This window comes from Oncorhynchus mykiss, chromosome 23 (assembly GCF_013265735.2).
Source record: "Oncorhynchus mykiss isolate Arlee chromosome 23, USDA_OmykA_1.1, whole genome shotgun sequence".
NCBI lineage: Eukaryota > Metazoa > Chordata > Actinopteri > Salmoniformes > Salmonidae > Oncorhynchus > Oncorhynchus mykiss.
Window position 1 is genome coordinate 34,110,874 of NC_048587.1, and position 17,209 is coordinate 34,128,082.

Here is a 17,209-nt window from a genome sequence, read left to right on the forward strand (position 1 = left end):
ATTGTACCCATATGTGCAATACTGTGCTGTTGGCCTACAGTGTGTGTTCTGGGGATAGGAATGTATGTGTGGCTGTTGGTGTATATTTTCTGTCCGTGTGTGTTTGTGTCCTTTTGTAAATGCGAGGAGCACATCTGTCGGCATCATCCCATATCTTCCCAGAAAACATCAAGAGATCTCATTATTTCGACACATTTCAGATTTTCTCTCCCTCTCCCCCCTCCCTCTCTCTCTCTCGCTCTCAGTCTCTGTCTCTCTCTCTCTCTGTACGCCCCAAGTCAAAATTAGTTTTCATTCCCTCTGTGATCTCCCTTGACTGAAGCTCGGCTGAAAGTAAAGAAAATAGCAGTCTTCATAGACCCGGGCCTCAGTCAAACACACACAAACTCACACAGCTACATCTCTGAGTTAAGCATTGCTAAGTAACCTTCACATTTCACTCGTGTGAAGAGCTAATTTCCTTTAAGTTCCACATGTCACTTTTTGGTGGGTCGTCTTCAAATGTCTCCCGCCGTCTAATTGCATAGGAAACATTCCAGACAAGGCTGTGTGACAGGCCCACTCCCTGAGTCTTCAATTATTAAACATCCTACCCATCCAGCCATCCAGGCAACCAGGCAGCACACACTCTGTAGTGAAAAACAGCTCTGACGTTAGCTACAGCCCCTAATCGCTACCGAAAGCCTCATGATATGTCACACTTCTGAGTCTCTCTCCGTGTATGTGTGTGTGTGTGGGGGGGGGGGGGGTGGTATCTCAAGTGATTGAAGATCACAACAAGATGCTAGGGAGGAAATGGCATGACAATTGTCCTTGAATCTTGTGGACAAATTCAATGCTAGTAGAGGTCAACTCTCTAAAGAAAACAAACAAGTCTGTACAGTACTCTATACAATGACTCACAGTGTAATGGCTGTCATTTTCTATTGACGTTACGTACTTGTATCTCATTCAAACATCTCTGGATTTTCCAACAGCATGATAAACTGTAGGGAGTAACTATTCCCAGCTTGCATCAGTGATCACCATACATTAAGACTGTTACAGGCCGAGCTGCTGGATAACCTTTTTTCTTACCAGACTCCCATTGGATGCAACACCACTAATATGTTACTAATATATTTTGTTAGACTTTATCCTGTATAATCTTAATGGTTATGGACATGGTAGATAGTATACAGAGTCAGAGTCAGCCCAGCAGTGGAAAGGTCATAGCCTTGCCGAATAAGAAACAGCCTGAAGCGTGTACTAAGCCTTATACCGGAGTTCCTTCACTACAATACAACCGCATGTTTCCCCTTTACTTGAAATTACTCTCGCTTATTCTGAGAGGCATTCAAATCAAAAGGTCGGACTGAGCAGCTTCTTAAAATTCAACCCTAAAAACAAACCTAGACCTATTAGCATCTAAGGGTTGTTGATACGGGCGATTTAACTTCCTGTAGTGAGACGACCTTTGCTTGTTTAACACTGAGCTGCGTGTGTGCGTGCGTGCGTGCGTGTGTGTGACCCATCCATTGCTTGTTTAGCACTGAGCTGTACATAGAGAGGTGACGCAAGGTTGTAGGTTCTGCTAGTGCTGTACCCTTCACTTTCCGCTCCGAGCGAAACAAGCCCAACGAGTTGCTGGTCTTGTGATCAGTGATCCGTTTACTCTGAGCCAGTTCATTGGTGTAAAACTGTTGAATCATTAATGGAACGCCCTAACAACGTTAGGTTGTTGTGTGTTGTGTGTGGCATCATCACATGAAATGTCCCCCCCCACCACAAGAAAACAGAGTTAATACATTTTACACACACAAAAGTCATTTAAAACACATCATGTTTTTTGCATGCGTATCTGATACACAATTATCAAGGTCAACGGTATAAAAGTGTTTCTTTAGAAGTACTTTCTCTCCTAGGTGTGGTCGATACAGTGCTGAACTAATACTACATGCAGAAATGTGTTTCAAACAACTGTTTCAAGATTTGACTTCAATTTGTTTTGTTGCTAGGCACTTTGTTGCTAGTTTTTCATTGTCGAAAAACACGCACTTATCATTTGTTTTTGGCTCTTAAATGTACCTCTTAAAATAATCTAAGTGGTACGTAGTCATCTTTGCAACTCGTGATGTTTAAACTGGAGTTTAACTTTGAATAAGAGAATGGCTTTGTGTCTTAATTACAACATTGTGTATTTTTTTGCCGTCGTTAACCGCGACTCTTATTAAGTTATTGTTAGTCAATGTCTCTCTATCATTTTCTATTACTTGTTTTGTATCTCTGTTTTTCAGGATGTTTACGTGTTTTTATGTTCATAACCCTGAACATCAGAGGTATGAAGCACAAAATGACATTAAAGAAGTATGAAAAATGTGTCAGTCCAGCATTAACTGTTGACTCAAATAAGTGTACAACTTCTGTCTCCTCTGATCTTTAAAATCATAAGAAAGCAGTGCAAGAGCTAAAGGAGAGACGAGAAAGAAAGTTCCACGTTCACACACAAAATAAATATTTTTGATATAGACCCAAAGAGAAAACATTTCAAAAGACATTTTTATACATGTCTTTTGCAAGCGCAAACAGCAGAAATGGTGTCAAGAGAAAACAAAACAGAAAGCTTGTTTCTTCTAACAATTGCTTTAAGCTACAAAAACCTCCTAGAGTCCCTAGCCTCCCATCACTGTCAGTTTATTCTCCCTCTTCCCTCCCTCCTTCCCCTCCTCTTTTTCTTCCCTCTTTTCCCCCATCTCTCTCTCTCCCTCTTTCTTTCTTTCTCCCCCACATCCCCATCTCCCTCTCTACTCTGCAAGGCCCAGTCCTTGGCCCCTCCGTGTACTCCTTGGGCCCTGATAGGTTGTGGTCTGATGCTTAGCAACAGCATTCCTGTGCCCTAAGTAGCAGTAAGCCGTCGGCTGAACCCTTTGATGTGGCTGTCAGGACCTATTTATTTCCTTTTAGCACTTTGTCTGCTTGTCCAGATGGAGAGGGAGATAAAAAAGGGAGCTGGTGTTTACACCGCTGGGCCTGTACGACGTAGCCCTTATTAGATTGTATTGCTGCTCAGTCTCAACTAGGGAGGTTGAGGTGAGGCGAGAAGTAGGGAGGGAGGGAGCGACGGGGCGGGATGAGTCCTTACCAACAGGGCACTCCATCCAGAGATCGGCCTTGGTCTCAATGGACACTTTAGTATTTGTAGTGCACTATGTTTGACCAAAATCCCCATGAAACATTTGGGACTGATAGCTTAACCTTGAACAGAGTTAGCCAAACTCTCTGAACTGTATTCCGTATATACTGTAGGGTTTTGGCTCTGCCTATCTGAGAAATACTTTATCTCCACGGACTTCACAGAAGGAAGCTGAGACTGGTATAGGCAAGGGGTGTCACAATGTTGGGTCTGAGGTATATTCATAAAATACTCTACATGCCCTCATCTTCCCGTTCTCTCTCATGGTGATCTGTTAGAAGCAATAATCATTATTGCCTCAAGGTTTATCAGCATTTATTCGTATGAAACAGCAGAAGAGAGAAGACAGACAGTACTGGTGTGATGTATAATCCTGTATGGGAGTCATCTTTCATTATGACATTTAACAGAGCTTCCTCTGTCTCCCCACCTCCCCTCTCTCTCTATCACTCCCTCTTTCTCTCTCTCTCTCTCGCTCTTTCTCTCTCCTCCCCCTCTCTCTTTCTCGCTCTCATCCCTCACTTTCTCTCGTTTCCCTCGTTTTTTCCTCTCTCTCTCTCCCTCTCTCTGTCTTTCTCCCTCGCTCTCCATTATCAGAGTGAATTCTGCTTTCCTTCTCCCCAGCCTGTATTATTATAAGCTGTGTTGATAACTCACACAGCACAGAGACTATAATGATGTGAACACTCAGCATATGCCTCTGGCCCGGCAAATTAAAACAATACTTAGCTTGATGAGCATACTACTCCGGCCAGCACAGAGAGGGAGGGAGAGAGAGAAGGGACGCTCTTAAATAGATGACACTGCAGCACCCCCATCTGCTCAGTGCAGGAACAACGACAGAGAGAGACAGAGAGAGAGAGAAAAAGAGGGAGAAGGGGGGGGGGGGGGGGGCGGCTATAATTACTTGTAGTCCACAGTCCGCCTCTCAGAGTATGTTTTGAACATTAAGTATGTTTGCTTTTAGCGGTTATTGATGTGATCTCAGGCCCTCTTCAATCCATCAGTTTCTCATTTCTTTGAAGCTCATTTATGATCTGAATATGCAGCATTTTATTATTCCAGTTTGCCATGGGCCGATGAAGACCTACTCTCAATGTAGCTAACAGGGACTATTGGTATTCACATACACAGTTATGACTTACCGACATGAGTCAAAACACATTCAAAAACATGTAATGGATAGATGTCATTTTAAACGTCTGCCATTCGTTTCTATTTTAAATCAATGAAGACCGTGGTCTGGTCGTCAGGGTAAATGTCTTAAGCATCTGTGAGCACTGAGCAGTGACCATACTAAATGAATGAGTCCAGTGGGCCTACAGTATGAGCCAACCCTTGGCTTTTGATTATGTTTGTGTAAAATCTTAAGGCTTGTGATCAAAGACTGGCCTGGTCGGCCAGCCCTTTTAAAGAAAGAGGAAGGGAGAGGGGGAAGGAGAGAAGGCTAGAGAGCTAGAGAATGGGGGGGTAAAGAAGCACAGAAAACGAGAGAGGGAGAGAAAGTGGTAACAAGGAAGAGATATAGGACATAGATGAATAGAGAGAGAGAGAGGGCCCTGATAACAGCTGTGTTTCAGATCTAGTCCTCCCTGAAGTTGGTTCCATAGGGACTCCCATCATCAGAGGCCAAGCAGCTTTCTCATCCCCTGTACGGGTCATAGAGTAAAGTGAATGGGGAGAAGCGGGGGGAGTAGTGGGGAGGGTGGGTAAGAGGGAGAACTGTCTGATTAATGTTCTACGGGTGGGGTGGTGTTGTGGATAGGGAGGGAGGGGAAGATGGGGGTGTTTGATCAGTTGACGTGGCATGGTGGGAGGGGATCAAGGCAACGCTCTGATGTTGACAGCGGGCCATTTTTGGGGGGCAGCGACTGATTGACGTCCCTGCCGACCCGTAAGGAGGAGCGACCCCAGAACATTGCTTCCTATCCAACCCCCCCGCCCCTCGCAGTCTGTGGGTGGTGCTGGTAATAACGTGGCTGGTGGGAAGATTAATTGTGGACAAGCAGCAGGATTAGGAGGGTCTTTGTGGGGCCAGGGGAGGGCCAGAGTCTGTGATCTCTCAGGCAGGACAGGAAATAAACCAGACAGGCAGGTCGCTCTGGGGCTCAATGGGCTGCCTCTCAGGCCATAGAATCAGAACTGGGTAGAACAGACATTCACATTCACTCTTATTCAGTCCTATTCAAATCAATGGTTCATGGTTCATTGTTCTATTGGTTGTAATTCTATGTCTAAGACACAGACCTATTATGTAGTCAGAGCCCAATGACTGGGGGATGTTAGGACACTGCTGACACATTAAAGAGGAAAGGCAGACCTCCAGTACTGTTTAAATACTACCTGAAATAGTTGTTAGATATGGTACAGTAGAATACTACCTGAAATAGTTGTTAGATATGGTACAGTAGAATACTACCTGAAATAGTTGTTAGATATGGTACAGTAGAATACTACCTGAAATAGTTGTTAGATATGGTACAGTAGAATACTACCTGAAATAGTTGTTAGATATGGTACAGTAGAATACTACCTGAAATAGTTGTTAGATATGGTACAGTAGAATACCACCTGAAATAGTTGTTAGATATGGTACAGTAGAATACTACCTGAAATAGTTGTTAGATATGGTACAGTAGAATACCACCTGAAATAGTTGTTAGATATGGTACAGTAGAATACTACCTGAAATAGTTGTTAGATATGGTACAGTAGAATACTACCTGAAATAGTTGTTAGATATGGTACAGTAGAATACTACCTGAAATAGTTGTTAGATATGGTACAGTAGAATACTACCTGAAATAGTTGTTAGATATGGTACAGTAGAATACTACCTGAAATAGTTGTTAGATATGGTACAGTAGAATACTACCTGAAATAGTTGTTAGATATGGTACAGTAGAATACTACCTGAAATAGTTGTTAGATATGGTACAGTAGAATACCACCTTAAATAGAGTGTTTACCTACCTATTTTGGAAAAAAGGATTGATAATATAAGGACTTACTTTACTCGCGGCGGACGGTGACCAGTGTTTACTCACTGCATCACTGGTTGTAAGATATAGTACTGTAAAAAAAATATATACTACCTTAAATAGCTATAACACCCAAAAAACTGACTTTGAAGTGAAGTTTGAAGTATTATGTGGACAGGATATTTTGTGATATTGTCATTCTAATACGCTCATCTACTATTGCACCCAGAACTCGTTGATATCATTTTGTCTGGAACTCTTCTTCTAGTAATATATAAAGCATGTGCTCACCAGCCCAAGCCAGCCTATGTACTGTAATGTCCTTCAGAGATCCTATCTGAAAGCACATTATGGGATCATTTTCAATTTACACCGCCATTGAAGAATATGTTTTCATTTAGCGTTGTCCACCTCTCTTGTTTCTCAAGGTTGTGCGTGGGGGCTGTAGACTAGTGAAACAACCACACAAGGGGAGAAATAGCAGCACTAAACCATCTCTAATATGTATTTGTCACTTTGGTGTTTTGCTATGATTAAAAGCCCAGTGAATTCCTTCCTGCAGGAGAGGAAAGAGGGTATTTCTGCAAAGGCATCAGATAGCAACATGTCAAGATAAACTGCCTGTTGAAACAGCTAAAAGTCCAGGGAACAGAAGACAAATAAAACAGGATGTTTAGGTCTTTCGCACCAAAAGAAGAAAAACAAATAAACACTTTTGACCTGTTCAAATACACTCACTCTTAATATCAGTATAGTTTGTATTGTCTAAACTCTGGGCCTTGCTGGTGGCCGTTCTGTTCTTGGGAGTAAATTGAACGTGCAATCAACCAATGTATTTTCAGTAGGTACAGTTGGGAAATGTAGACTGTCACCACAGGGTTGGGTAGGTTACTTTGTAAATGCAATCCGTTACAGTTCCTAATTACCTGTTCAAATTTGTAATCAGTATTTTTGGATTACCCAAACTCAGTAATGTAATCTGATTACATTCAGTTACTTCTAGATCACTTTCCCCTTAAGAGGCATTATAAGAAGACAAAAATGTATGTTACCAATTGAACCACATCACTTGCAGGATAAATCAATGTTAAAGTTTACGTAGCTGGCCATATATGGATGTTATATTTTACTTTATGGGTTGGATATGTAGGCCATCGCTTTCTACTACGTATAATAACACAATTAAATTATATCTTTACATTAAAAACCAAAGTCTATCAGAATTCCAGTCATTCCAATAAATGTTATATGCCTTGATCTTCAAGAATAGGACTTGGAAATATGGAAGTATAGATTAGCCATAATGTTTTACCGGAGCACTACCCAAAAAATACGGACTTATTAGCCAGCCCTACTCTGTTGTTTATGATTTTGTTGTAATGGAGGACTGATTGGGCTCATTGATTCAATTTGAAAAATAAATGCTGCGCTCATGGAATGGCATGCTTTGAGCACTACTGAAAAGTGCTATTTACATGTGAAAAATGAATGCCAAATGCTGCATTTGCTATAGGCCTACTGTTTGTTGGTGACACTTTGATATCTTGATAATATGCCCCTGTTTAAAACAGAGCCGCCCAACTCTGTTTTGGTTAAAAGCAAAAATCCTTTCTGAATTTAAACGTAATCCTCAAAGTATTTATCTACTTTTTCAAAACCGTCTGTAATCTGATTACCATATTTTTGCTGGTAACGTAACGGATTACATTGACCTTTTTTGTGTATAATCCGTTACTCCCCAACCCTGGTCACCACATAGACCTACATCACACTGAGTTACTCAGTCTTTCCAAGAACACACCTAGTGTAAAAGAGCTGAGAACTCAAGAAACAGTGGATGTAAGTCTGAAACCTGAAAGCCAGTAGCAGAGAACGTTGGAGAGTCAGAGTGGTGGTGTCATGCCACCTGTTGGTGTGTAGTCAGATAGCAGTAGTAGTGTGTTAGTTAGGGCTAGGGTTAGAGGGGCTGTGGTTCATAGTGTGTGGTGTCTGCCCTTGGTTTGACCCCTACAGCAGGTCATGGCTCAGTAGTCATGAGGCCTTCCCCCATATAGACCCCCTCTAACAGGCCAGGAGGGGGACAAACCATCAAAGCCAGGGTCATAGCGCCTACCTCTCCATAAGAAAGTAATGAAACCTGCCCTGGCCCAGCGCTCCTTCCCTCCATCTGCGATAAAACAGGAATGGAGCTCCAACATTTCCTGTCTCGCTTCAATAGAATTTATGGCACTCGGACAATCAGTCACGGCAATGAAACCGCTCAACCCTTCTCTACTTCTGCATCTCTCCCTTTTTCTCTCTCCTTTCTCTCTCTCACTCTCTGCATCTCTTTCTCTCTCTCTATCAATGAATTTGTTTGATAGCTGAGGACATGTTTTTTCTTTTACACGCTAAATAGTAAAGTGTGTGTGTGTGTTTCGTTTCCCCAGGCCCCAGGTGACCCCAGGTCTGAGTGTTCCTTTATGCCCTACACCCCTCTACCCAGAGGCTCTAGAGACGGCAAGAACCACAAAGGTAAAGATTACACTTCCTTATGAGCCCTCTCTAGTCCTCACTCACATCAGTTTTATTAGAGGGGGCATATACAATGTGGGTATATATATATATATATATATACTCATTTAAAGGTTTTTCTTTATTGTTACTATTTTCTACATTGTAGAATAACATCAAAACTATGAAATAACACATATGGAATAATGTAGTAACCAAAAAGGTGTTAAACAAATCAAATCAAACCATGTCAATTGTGTTGAGGTTGGGTGATTGTGGAGGCCAGGTCATCTGATGCAGCACTCCATCACTCTCCTTCTTGGTCAAATAGCCCTTGCACAGCCTGGAGGTGTGTTGGGTCATTGTTCTGTTGAAAAACAAATGATAGTCCCACGAAGCACAAACCAGATGGGATGGCGTAGCTCTGCAGAATGCTGTGGTAGCCATGCTAGTTAAGCTTGCCTTGAATTCTAAATAAATCACAGACAGTATCACCAACAAAGCACCCCCACACCTCCTCCTCCATGCTTCACGGTGGGAACCACACATGCGGAGATCATCCGTTCACCAACTCTGCATCCCACAAAGACATGGTGGTTGGAATAAAAAATGTCACATTTTCAGACAAAAGGACAGATTTCCACCAGTCTAATGTCCATTGCTTGCTCGTGTTTCTTGGCCCAAGCAAGTCTCTTATTATTGGTGTCCATTAGCAGTAGTTTCTTTGCATAAATTCGACAATTTGATGAACAGTTGATGTTGAGATATGTCTATTACTTGAACTCTGTGAAGCATTTATTTGGGCTGAAATTTCTGATGCTGGTAACTCTAATTAACTTCTCCTCTGCAGCAGAGGCAACTCTGGGTCTTCCTTTCCTGTGGCGGTCCTCATGAAAGCCAGTTTTCAAAATGTTCCAGATTGACTGACCTTTGTGTCTTAAAGTAATGATAGACTGTCATTTGTCTTTGCTTATTTTAGCTGTTCTTGCCATAATATGGACTTGGTCTTTTACCAAATAGGGTTATCTTCTTTATACCCCCCCCCCCCCCCTACCTTGTCACAACATAACTGTTTGGCTCAAACGGATTAAGAAGGAAATCATTTCCACAAATGAACTTTTAAGAAGGCACACCTGTTAATTGAAATGCATTCCAGGTGATTACCTCATGAAGCTGGTTGACTGAATACCAAGACTGTGCAAAGCTGTCATCAAAGCAAAGGGTGGCAACTTTGAAGAATCTCAAATATAAAATATATTTTGATTTGTTTAACACTTGTTTTGGTTACTACATGATTCCATTTGTGTTTTTTAATAGTTTTAATGTCTTCACTAGTGTTCTACAATGTAGATAATAGTAAAACATAAAGCAAAACCCTGGAATGAGTAGGTGTATCCAAACTTTTATCTGGTATATTATATATACATAATAAACGTGTACATCAAATTTATAAAACCAAGGTCAGGATGATCTCACATCCCCACTCTCTGATCCACACACTCATCAGACATATCAGAGATTAAGACAGCTGAACACAATATGAACAACATATTCACAATAAATCCAGGCTCCTGAGTGGCACAGCGGTCTAAAACACTGCATCTCAGTGCAAGAGGTGTCACTGCAATACCTGGTTCGAATCCAGGCTGCATCACATCCGGCTGTGATTTGGAGGGCGGTACACAATTGGTCCAGCGTCGGCCGGGGTTGGCAGTCATTGTAAATAAGAATTTGTTCTTAACTGACTTGCCTCGTTAAATAAAGATTAAGTAAAATAAATAAAAATAAAAGAATGTCCATTGTCTTTATGGGTTCCTTAAAGGGAACCCTCTTTGATAATATATATGAATATGCATGTTTTTCTTCTTCTTGATTAACTGTAGTGAGAGAATAGTGGACTTGAGATTCATCTGGGATCATAATAGTGGTCAGTCCCTCAGCTCATGTCTTTGAGTAGTTGATGGATCCTGAAATGTATCTAGGTTTTGGTTCTGATTTTGATTCTGATGTGAGGGTGTGTATATGTGAACCATCAATGATGATATGTTGATGCTAGTCATTGTTTAGGCCTTATTCTGATCTAATAATGTGTGAAACAGATGACATTCTTTCACATGCTCACACTCTGTACAGTATAGATCAAACACATCTTTTTCTCATCATCATAGACTAATCATTTCTAAATTTGCCCCAGTTTTAGCAGAAAATATATGTATTATAGTATATTAATGAGAAGCATTTGTTACACAGTTGCATTAATATCAAATGCATACATTTTATATGCATCTTTCTTATTGTAAATTATTATTTATTCTATTGTGTTGAATTGTATTATATTCTTAACTAAATGCACTGGTACATTCCTCTGTGTTGCTTGTCTCTCTCCTAGCTGCAGTAAGGCAGTCACTGTGCTGGCCAGGCTTGTAGTAGAAAGAAAAGGTGACCGGTTCTTTGTGTCTGTAGCGATGTTGTGTGAGTGGCCCTGAGGCCATTTTACCGGACCACACAGCAGGGCAGCAGGTTTAAACATGAGACATTCATCATGCTCTTTGTCTCCGCCATGCAAAACACTGCCGCTGTGATGCGCCCGACGCCATGGCAGCCAGCTCAAGAGGTCAACATTGAGCACCTCACACACATGGGGTCGCACACACCGCACATGCACACACACACACACACACACACACACACACGTACTCACACACAACCCTCCTCCCGTCCAGTGCCAAGGACAGATCTATTTCACAGTGGCTGACCAGCAGCTTTCCATGTGATGTAGGAAGAGGGACAGAGACAGTCCCAAATGGCACCCTATTCCTTTTATAGTGCACTACGTTTGACCAGGGCCCATAGGGACTAGGGTGCCATTTGGGACACAAGCGGAGAGACCCTGTGCTTTGTCAACATCAGGCCGGCCAGGGAACAGTCCATTAAAAGGTGAGGGGATCTGACATGTGAGATATTTCTCCCTCCCTCTTAGATCTGGGCCGTGGTGTGGTGACAGTCACCGTTTGTTATGTTTATGACGCGAGCGCTGCAGCCTTAGATAACACTGCCCTCATCTTCAAGCTTCACCTCCTCTTTATGCCCCCCGCCTCTGTCCGCCTTCAGCACGGCAGCCCCCTTACTTCTCTATGCTTTTTAAACATACTGGAAGAACTAAATGTGGGGGAGCAATCACGATAACTTTCTGTGCGTTCTTACCTTCTACGTACTTGCACTGTGAGATGAGGACGTTTCAGTAGAAACTGTTAACAAAACTGGTACACTGACGTCGTTATCACTGTATAGATTTTAGTATGGTTTACAATCATTGTCATAATACTATAATATTATCATTACATGTTGCTGATAAAGTTCATTATCCCTTTGAATGAATCACCATATATTTGTATCAGTTATATTTAGGTGTGGTTTGATGAACCGTGGAGCAGGGATGTCTGTTTGTGTTAGCCCCTACATGGCCCTACTTGGTGGGATGTAGCTAGGAAGTCTGACAGCCCCCTGTCTGCTGCAGAGAGAGCCTCCACACACACACACACACACACACACACACACACACACACACACACACCTGTATAGGAGCCCCAGAGCCCAGGTGCCACTAGTAATTACTGCAGTCTGGAGCTCTAGGGAGGGGCCAGAGCTGGCAGGTCAGTGCCCAGGGGGAGAGGGGTGGAGAGTGGGGATACTGCTCCGGGAAAAGCCCCTGTCTGGGGGAAGGCTGTGTGGCGGAGTCAGCCTTGGACAAGACGAAAAGAGAGGAGACGAGGGAAGAAGAGGGTGGAGGGAGGTAGATGGTGGGAGGAAAGAGAGCGACACAGAAAGAAAGAAAGAAAGAAATATAGAAAAAGAGAAATAAAGAAAGAAAGAGAAAGAAAGAAAGAAAGAAAGAAAGAATGAAAAAAGAAAAGATTTGGAAACATAATAGCGGAAGATAGAGGAGAGTGAGCAATGAAGGAGGAGAGGGCAAGCAAACTAGCGACTAAAAACAAGAGGGTAGGACAGGGAGAAAAAAGACGGGGAGACTGTGGTGTGTCTTGGAGCAGGCCAGGGTGACACAGAGTGGAGTAGTGACAGGTCTGGAGGCCTAGGGAGCAGAGTCACCACTAGAGACCTTAGGATCCTCCTCTGCTGTCAGCTCTGGTTTTAGCTGTCTGCCAGGCTGGCAGTCGGAGATTCAAAGTACTCTTCCCGACGTCACCTCTAGTACGGAGCAGAGCGCTGTTTCAAAATGACTCTCACAATCAGAGTACAAGACACTTCTAATAACATTGTGGATTTGATCTCCCAAAGAGAGGCCTCAGACTAAAGTTTGTCCCCGCAACATACCTAAAATGGACAAATAACTGAGATGTTAAAGTGCCTAATAATAAATACCTAAAGAGTTTGAATGGAGCATTACTGCATAATGGCTTACTGTAGTTAATAACGAATCAAGGCTGAGTTGTGATTAAAACCTGTCAAACATAATGTGTGTGATGGTCTAACAACAACATTTCATTATCTGACGATATCATGTTCTCAGAGATGGTTTATTTGATAGACCTTAGTGCAGTAGGCTTAAAACATGTACAGTACCAGTCAAAAGTTTGGACACACCTACTCATTCCAGGGTTTTTCTTTATTTTACTTTTTTTTTTGCATAGTAGAATAATAGTGAAGACATCAAAACTATGAAATAACACATGGAATCATGTAGTAACCAAAAGAGTGATAAACAAATAATATATGTTATATTTGAGATTCTTCAAAGTAGCCACCCCTTTGCCTTGATGGCAGCTTTGCACACTCTTGACTTTCTCTCAGCCAACAACAAGCCCTTATGATGCTACCCATGTAATATATATATTTCTGTACTGCACTCTACAGTTGAAATACACTGTTTTACTTCCGAGTGATAGTTACAATGATCTACATATTTAGGCTAATATATTTCTCAGGCATCAGCCACTGCTCTTTAATGGATCAGACTGTTTGATGTGGTCCATCCTTCACAAGTGACAGGCCTAAATGAAAGGGATCCCAGTGTATAGACTGCTAAGTAAACAGAGAATAAACAAAGAGAAATGCCATGAGCCATGAAGCCTAGCTCAATGCTTTCATTCTGGGACTGCTTCCAGCTGCTTAGTATGTATGTATTTTAAATGGTACACAACTGCTATTAAAACCCCTGGAGGAAAGCAAGGCTTCAAAGCCTTCAAACCCCCTCACTTACTCAGACACACATGCTCACACACACACACATACACACACACACTGACGACACCCATGGGAATTCTCACGCTTGCTGTACAGTTCACTTTTTTACACGATGGGGCGATCTGTAGATATACAGTTCTCAATAAACACGTGCACGCTCACAAACACACACACACACTCCCTCACCACCAATACGGGGGGGAAACGGGAACGCATCCAAACTAAGAGTAAAGTGTTTTACAGTCGAAGCACAACAAATACACAAACATCTGGAAGCGTTCAGAGCAGAGCAGCAGAACCATTAGGGGGAGAGTTGGGTTTTGCCAAAATGGGGAAATGATGAGGAATGGGCTGTCAGGCCGTGCTGGAGAGACAGGGGAGAGGCCTGATGACAGAGCTCTGGATGAGAAGTACTGAGTGGGAGGGGGAGGGAGGAAGGGGGAAGGACAGAAAGAGAGAGAAAGATGGGTAAGATAGAGGGAGGTAAGGGGGTGGAAAGGGAGAGGTGGGAGAGGGAAGAGAAAGATGGAAATAGGGGACATAGAGAGAAAGGGGGAGGGATAAGTACTGTATATTCCAGCTCAGAAAGTCCTAGAGAGGTATACACCGGCTGGTAGGTATCCCTCCCTCCTTCCCTCGACCCCTCTCCCTCCATTATCAGACAGCTGGATGGGATGACTAATACACTGGCTGGTAGCTATCCCTCCCTCCTTCCCTCCACCCCTCTCTCCCTCCATTATCAGACAGCTGGATGGGATGACTAATACACCGGCTGGTAGCTATCCCTCCTTTCCTCCACCCCTCTCTCCCTCCATTATCAGACAGCTGGATGGGATGACTAATACACCGGCTGGTAGCTATCCTCCCTCCTTCCCTCCACCCCTCTCTCCCTCCATTATCAGACATCTGGATGGGATGACTAATACACCGGCTGGTAGCTATCCCTCCTTCCCTCCACCCCTCTCTCCCTCCATTATCAGACAGCTGGATGGGATGACTAATACACCGGCTGGTAGCTATCCCTCCCTCCTTCCCTCCACCCCTCTCTCCATCCATTATCAGACAGCTGGATGGGATGACTAATGCTTGATAAACTGATATTGTTAAGGATGGATTAGTCATTATGAAGAGGGGCCCTGGGACATTATCACTGTTTTTGCAATTTTTGTTGTTAGAGCTTATGGAACGAGACTATGATTTAGATAAAAGACCAACTCCATCTTTGCTTCTCAAGCAAAGGATGATGACAGCATTACTAACATTGTTAAAATACAGGCATTAGTTTGAGTGTGAATAGGCTGTCATGAAGTCAGTCTATTTACCACAAAATTAACTTTCAAATTAGCTCACTAATGATTAATCCTATGTTATTTAGACTGTGTGGTAAAGTCCTTGATACAACATGTTTGTCTCTATCATCGCCTTGTCTCAAAATAAATAAATGGCTAACTTTCTATTTGATGTTTGTTTCACAACCTTTTAAGCAAATCTACCTAAAAAAACACACCTGTCCCTCAGTTGATAATATTCCCTTTATCTTTGGCATAGCCTTGAGTATGGAAATGTTTGCCATAAACCTCCAGTGAGGGAAGGCAGAACACTCCTGCCAGGCCCTATTAAAGGTTCTGTACGTGCTCTCAGAGACATTTACCTGCGTCTCATAATGATTGTAGCAGGACCGCTTCTCCCCTGATAAACATCATTCTTAAACTTAAAGACCAATGCTGGCCGCCACCGGTACAGAACCAAATCTGTTGTTCAAATGGGAAATATGGATAAAAGCATAGAGAGTTTAACTCTTCCAAGTCCACTTGCATTCCACAAGAAGTGGAGGAAGTTTGTAGATGACCTATGCTCCTCCAGGAGGAACAGTGTTGAAGTCAAGTCAATCCCCTGTGTATGTCTATTACAAGGTGTACACGTGCTGTAGGTTTACAGTAAAATGAATACCACACACTGGAACAGACGGGTGATTCCACGCCAGTGGGAGCGGAAAATATATCCGATTGTTCTTGCAATTCTAACTTAGAAACTTCATTAGTACAAGTTTGACATGCTTTTACATTTCTATCACAAACCCTTTTTAGAGCCATACAAGCCTCCTTCCTGTAAGACCTTATGATCCACGAACTATACATGATACAGACACCTTGTTGTCATTCTACTCCTTATGTATCATATGGAGTATGTCTAGAAATGAGCTTAATCAAAAAGGCTAATTTTGAGATATTTATATTAATATTTTTTATGTTGAATAAATGTATGTGTATTTCAGAATCTAGACATACTCCATATGATAGAGCCCACTATAAGGAGTATAATGACAACAAGGGGTTGTCTGTATCATGTACGGTTCACAAATCATAAAGGGCTTAAAATGGCCACTTTCATCATGATTTTCTCGTAAATGGTTTGTGATACTAATGTAAAAAGCATGTCAAACATCCTTTCCCCCAATGAAGTTTCTATGTGAGAATGGCCAGAACAATCGGAGATACCAAAAATATTTCCCTCTGTCGGTTGCGTGGAACTCTCCAACTCTCCAAGTTAAATATTTCTTGAGCACATGCCAATTCAGGGTAGTTCTACTTTTTGTCTTGTGTCTATTATAACCAAGTAGCTGATAAATGAAACCATGTGGATTTCGTCCTATGGAGCTCCAAGATCCTACAAACGAAACACTACACAGAATTCTGTGTAACTGGATAATGCATATGAAGAATGACAAGTGAACTATGTTGACTACGGTTGCTTCTATGGGTTACGCACTCTGAGACACACTGACAATATGAAGACATATGGCTTTAATCCCCAGATATGAGTTCACAAGTAATTGTCACCGGAACAAGTTTTATATTCTTGGAGGTGTTTGCCAGTTTGTGCGGCTGAAGAGGTGCTAAGGATCAGTTTTATAATGAATTAGTCTTTTGTTACCATTAAATATATGGATATAAAATGTGCCAATAACTCACAACACAGGGATGTAATGAGCTCTCATAAAGAAAGAGATTGCCATCATGCTTGCTTATATCCCACGTGCATATTTCAACCTCCGGGCTACACTTAGATTGGATCTCTAAAATATATAATGGACGAATAGGGAGGATTCCTTTTCCCAACAATATATTGTGTAGTAATCATGTTCGCTTTGTGATGCCGTGTACCCCCATATGCTTTTGGTTTCCAAAACTAGTTCATGTAGGTTAATATGTTTTAATGATCTGGAGTCGGCTTGTAGGATCATTTCTTTAGGTCAACAACTGGTAAACATGTTCTCAGATCAAGGTAATAGGTCATGGGTCTGTTCTTCTGCGGTGAGAATCATGTTGGTATAACTATTACATTTAGGTTTGTTTTTCAT

General features: G+C 42.2%; 1 protein-coding gene across 1 annotated transcript in view; it reads left to right on the forward strand.

The window, feature by feature from the left end:
* The window catches only part of LOC110502629 (leucine-rich melanocyte differentiation-associated protein), a 295,662-nt gene that overhangs the window by 254,249 nt on the left and 24,204 nt on the right, over positions 1 to 17,209 (forward strand). Inside the window, exon 6 of the mRNA XM_021580813.2 lies at positions 8,583 to 8,667. Within this exon, the coding sequence (XP_021436488.1) occupies positions 8,583 to 8,667 (85 nt within the window). The remainder of the gene's footprint in view (positions 1 to 8,582; positions 8,668 to 17,209) is intronic.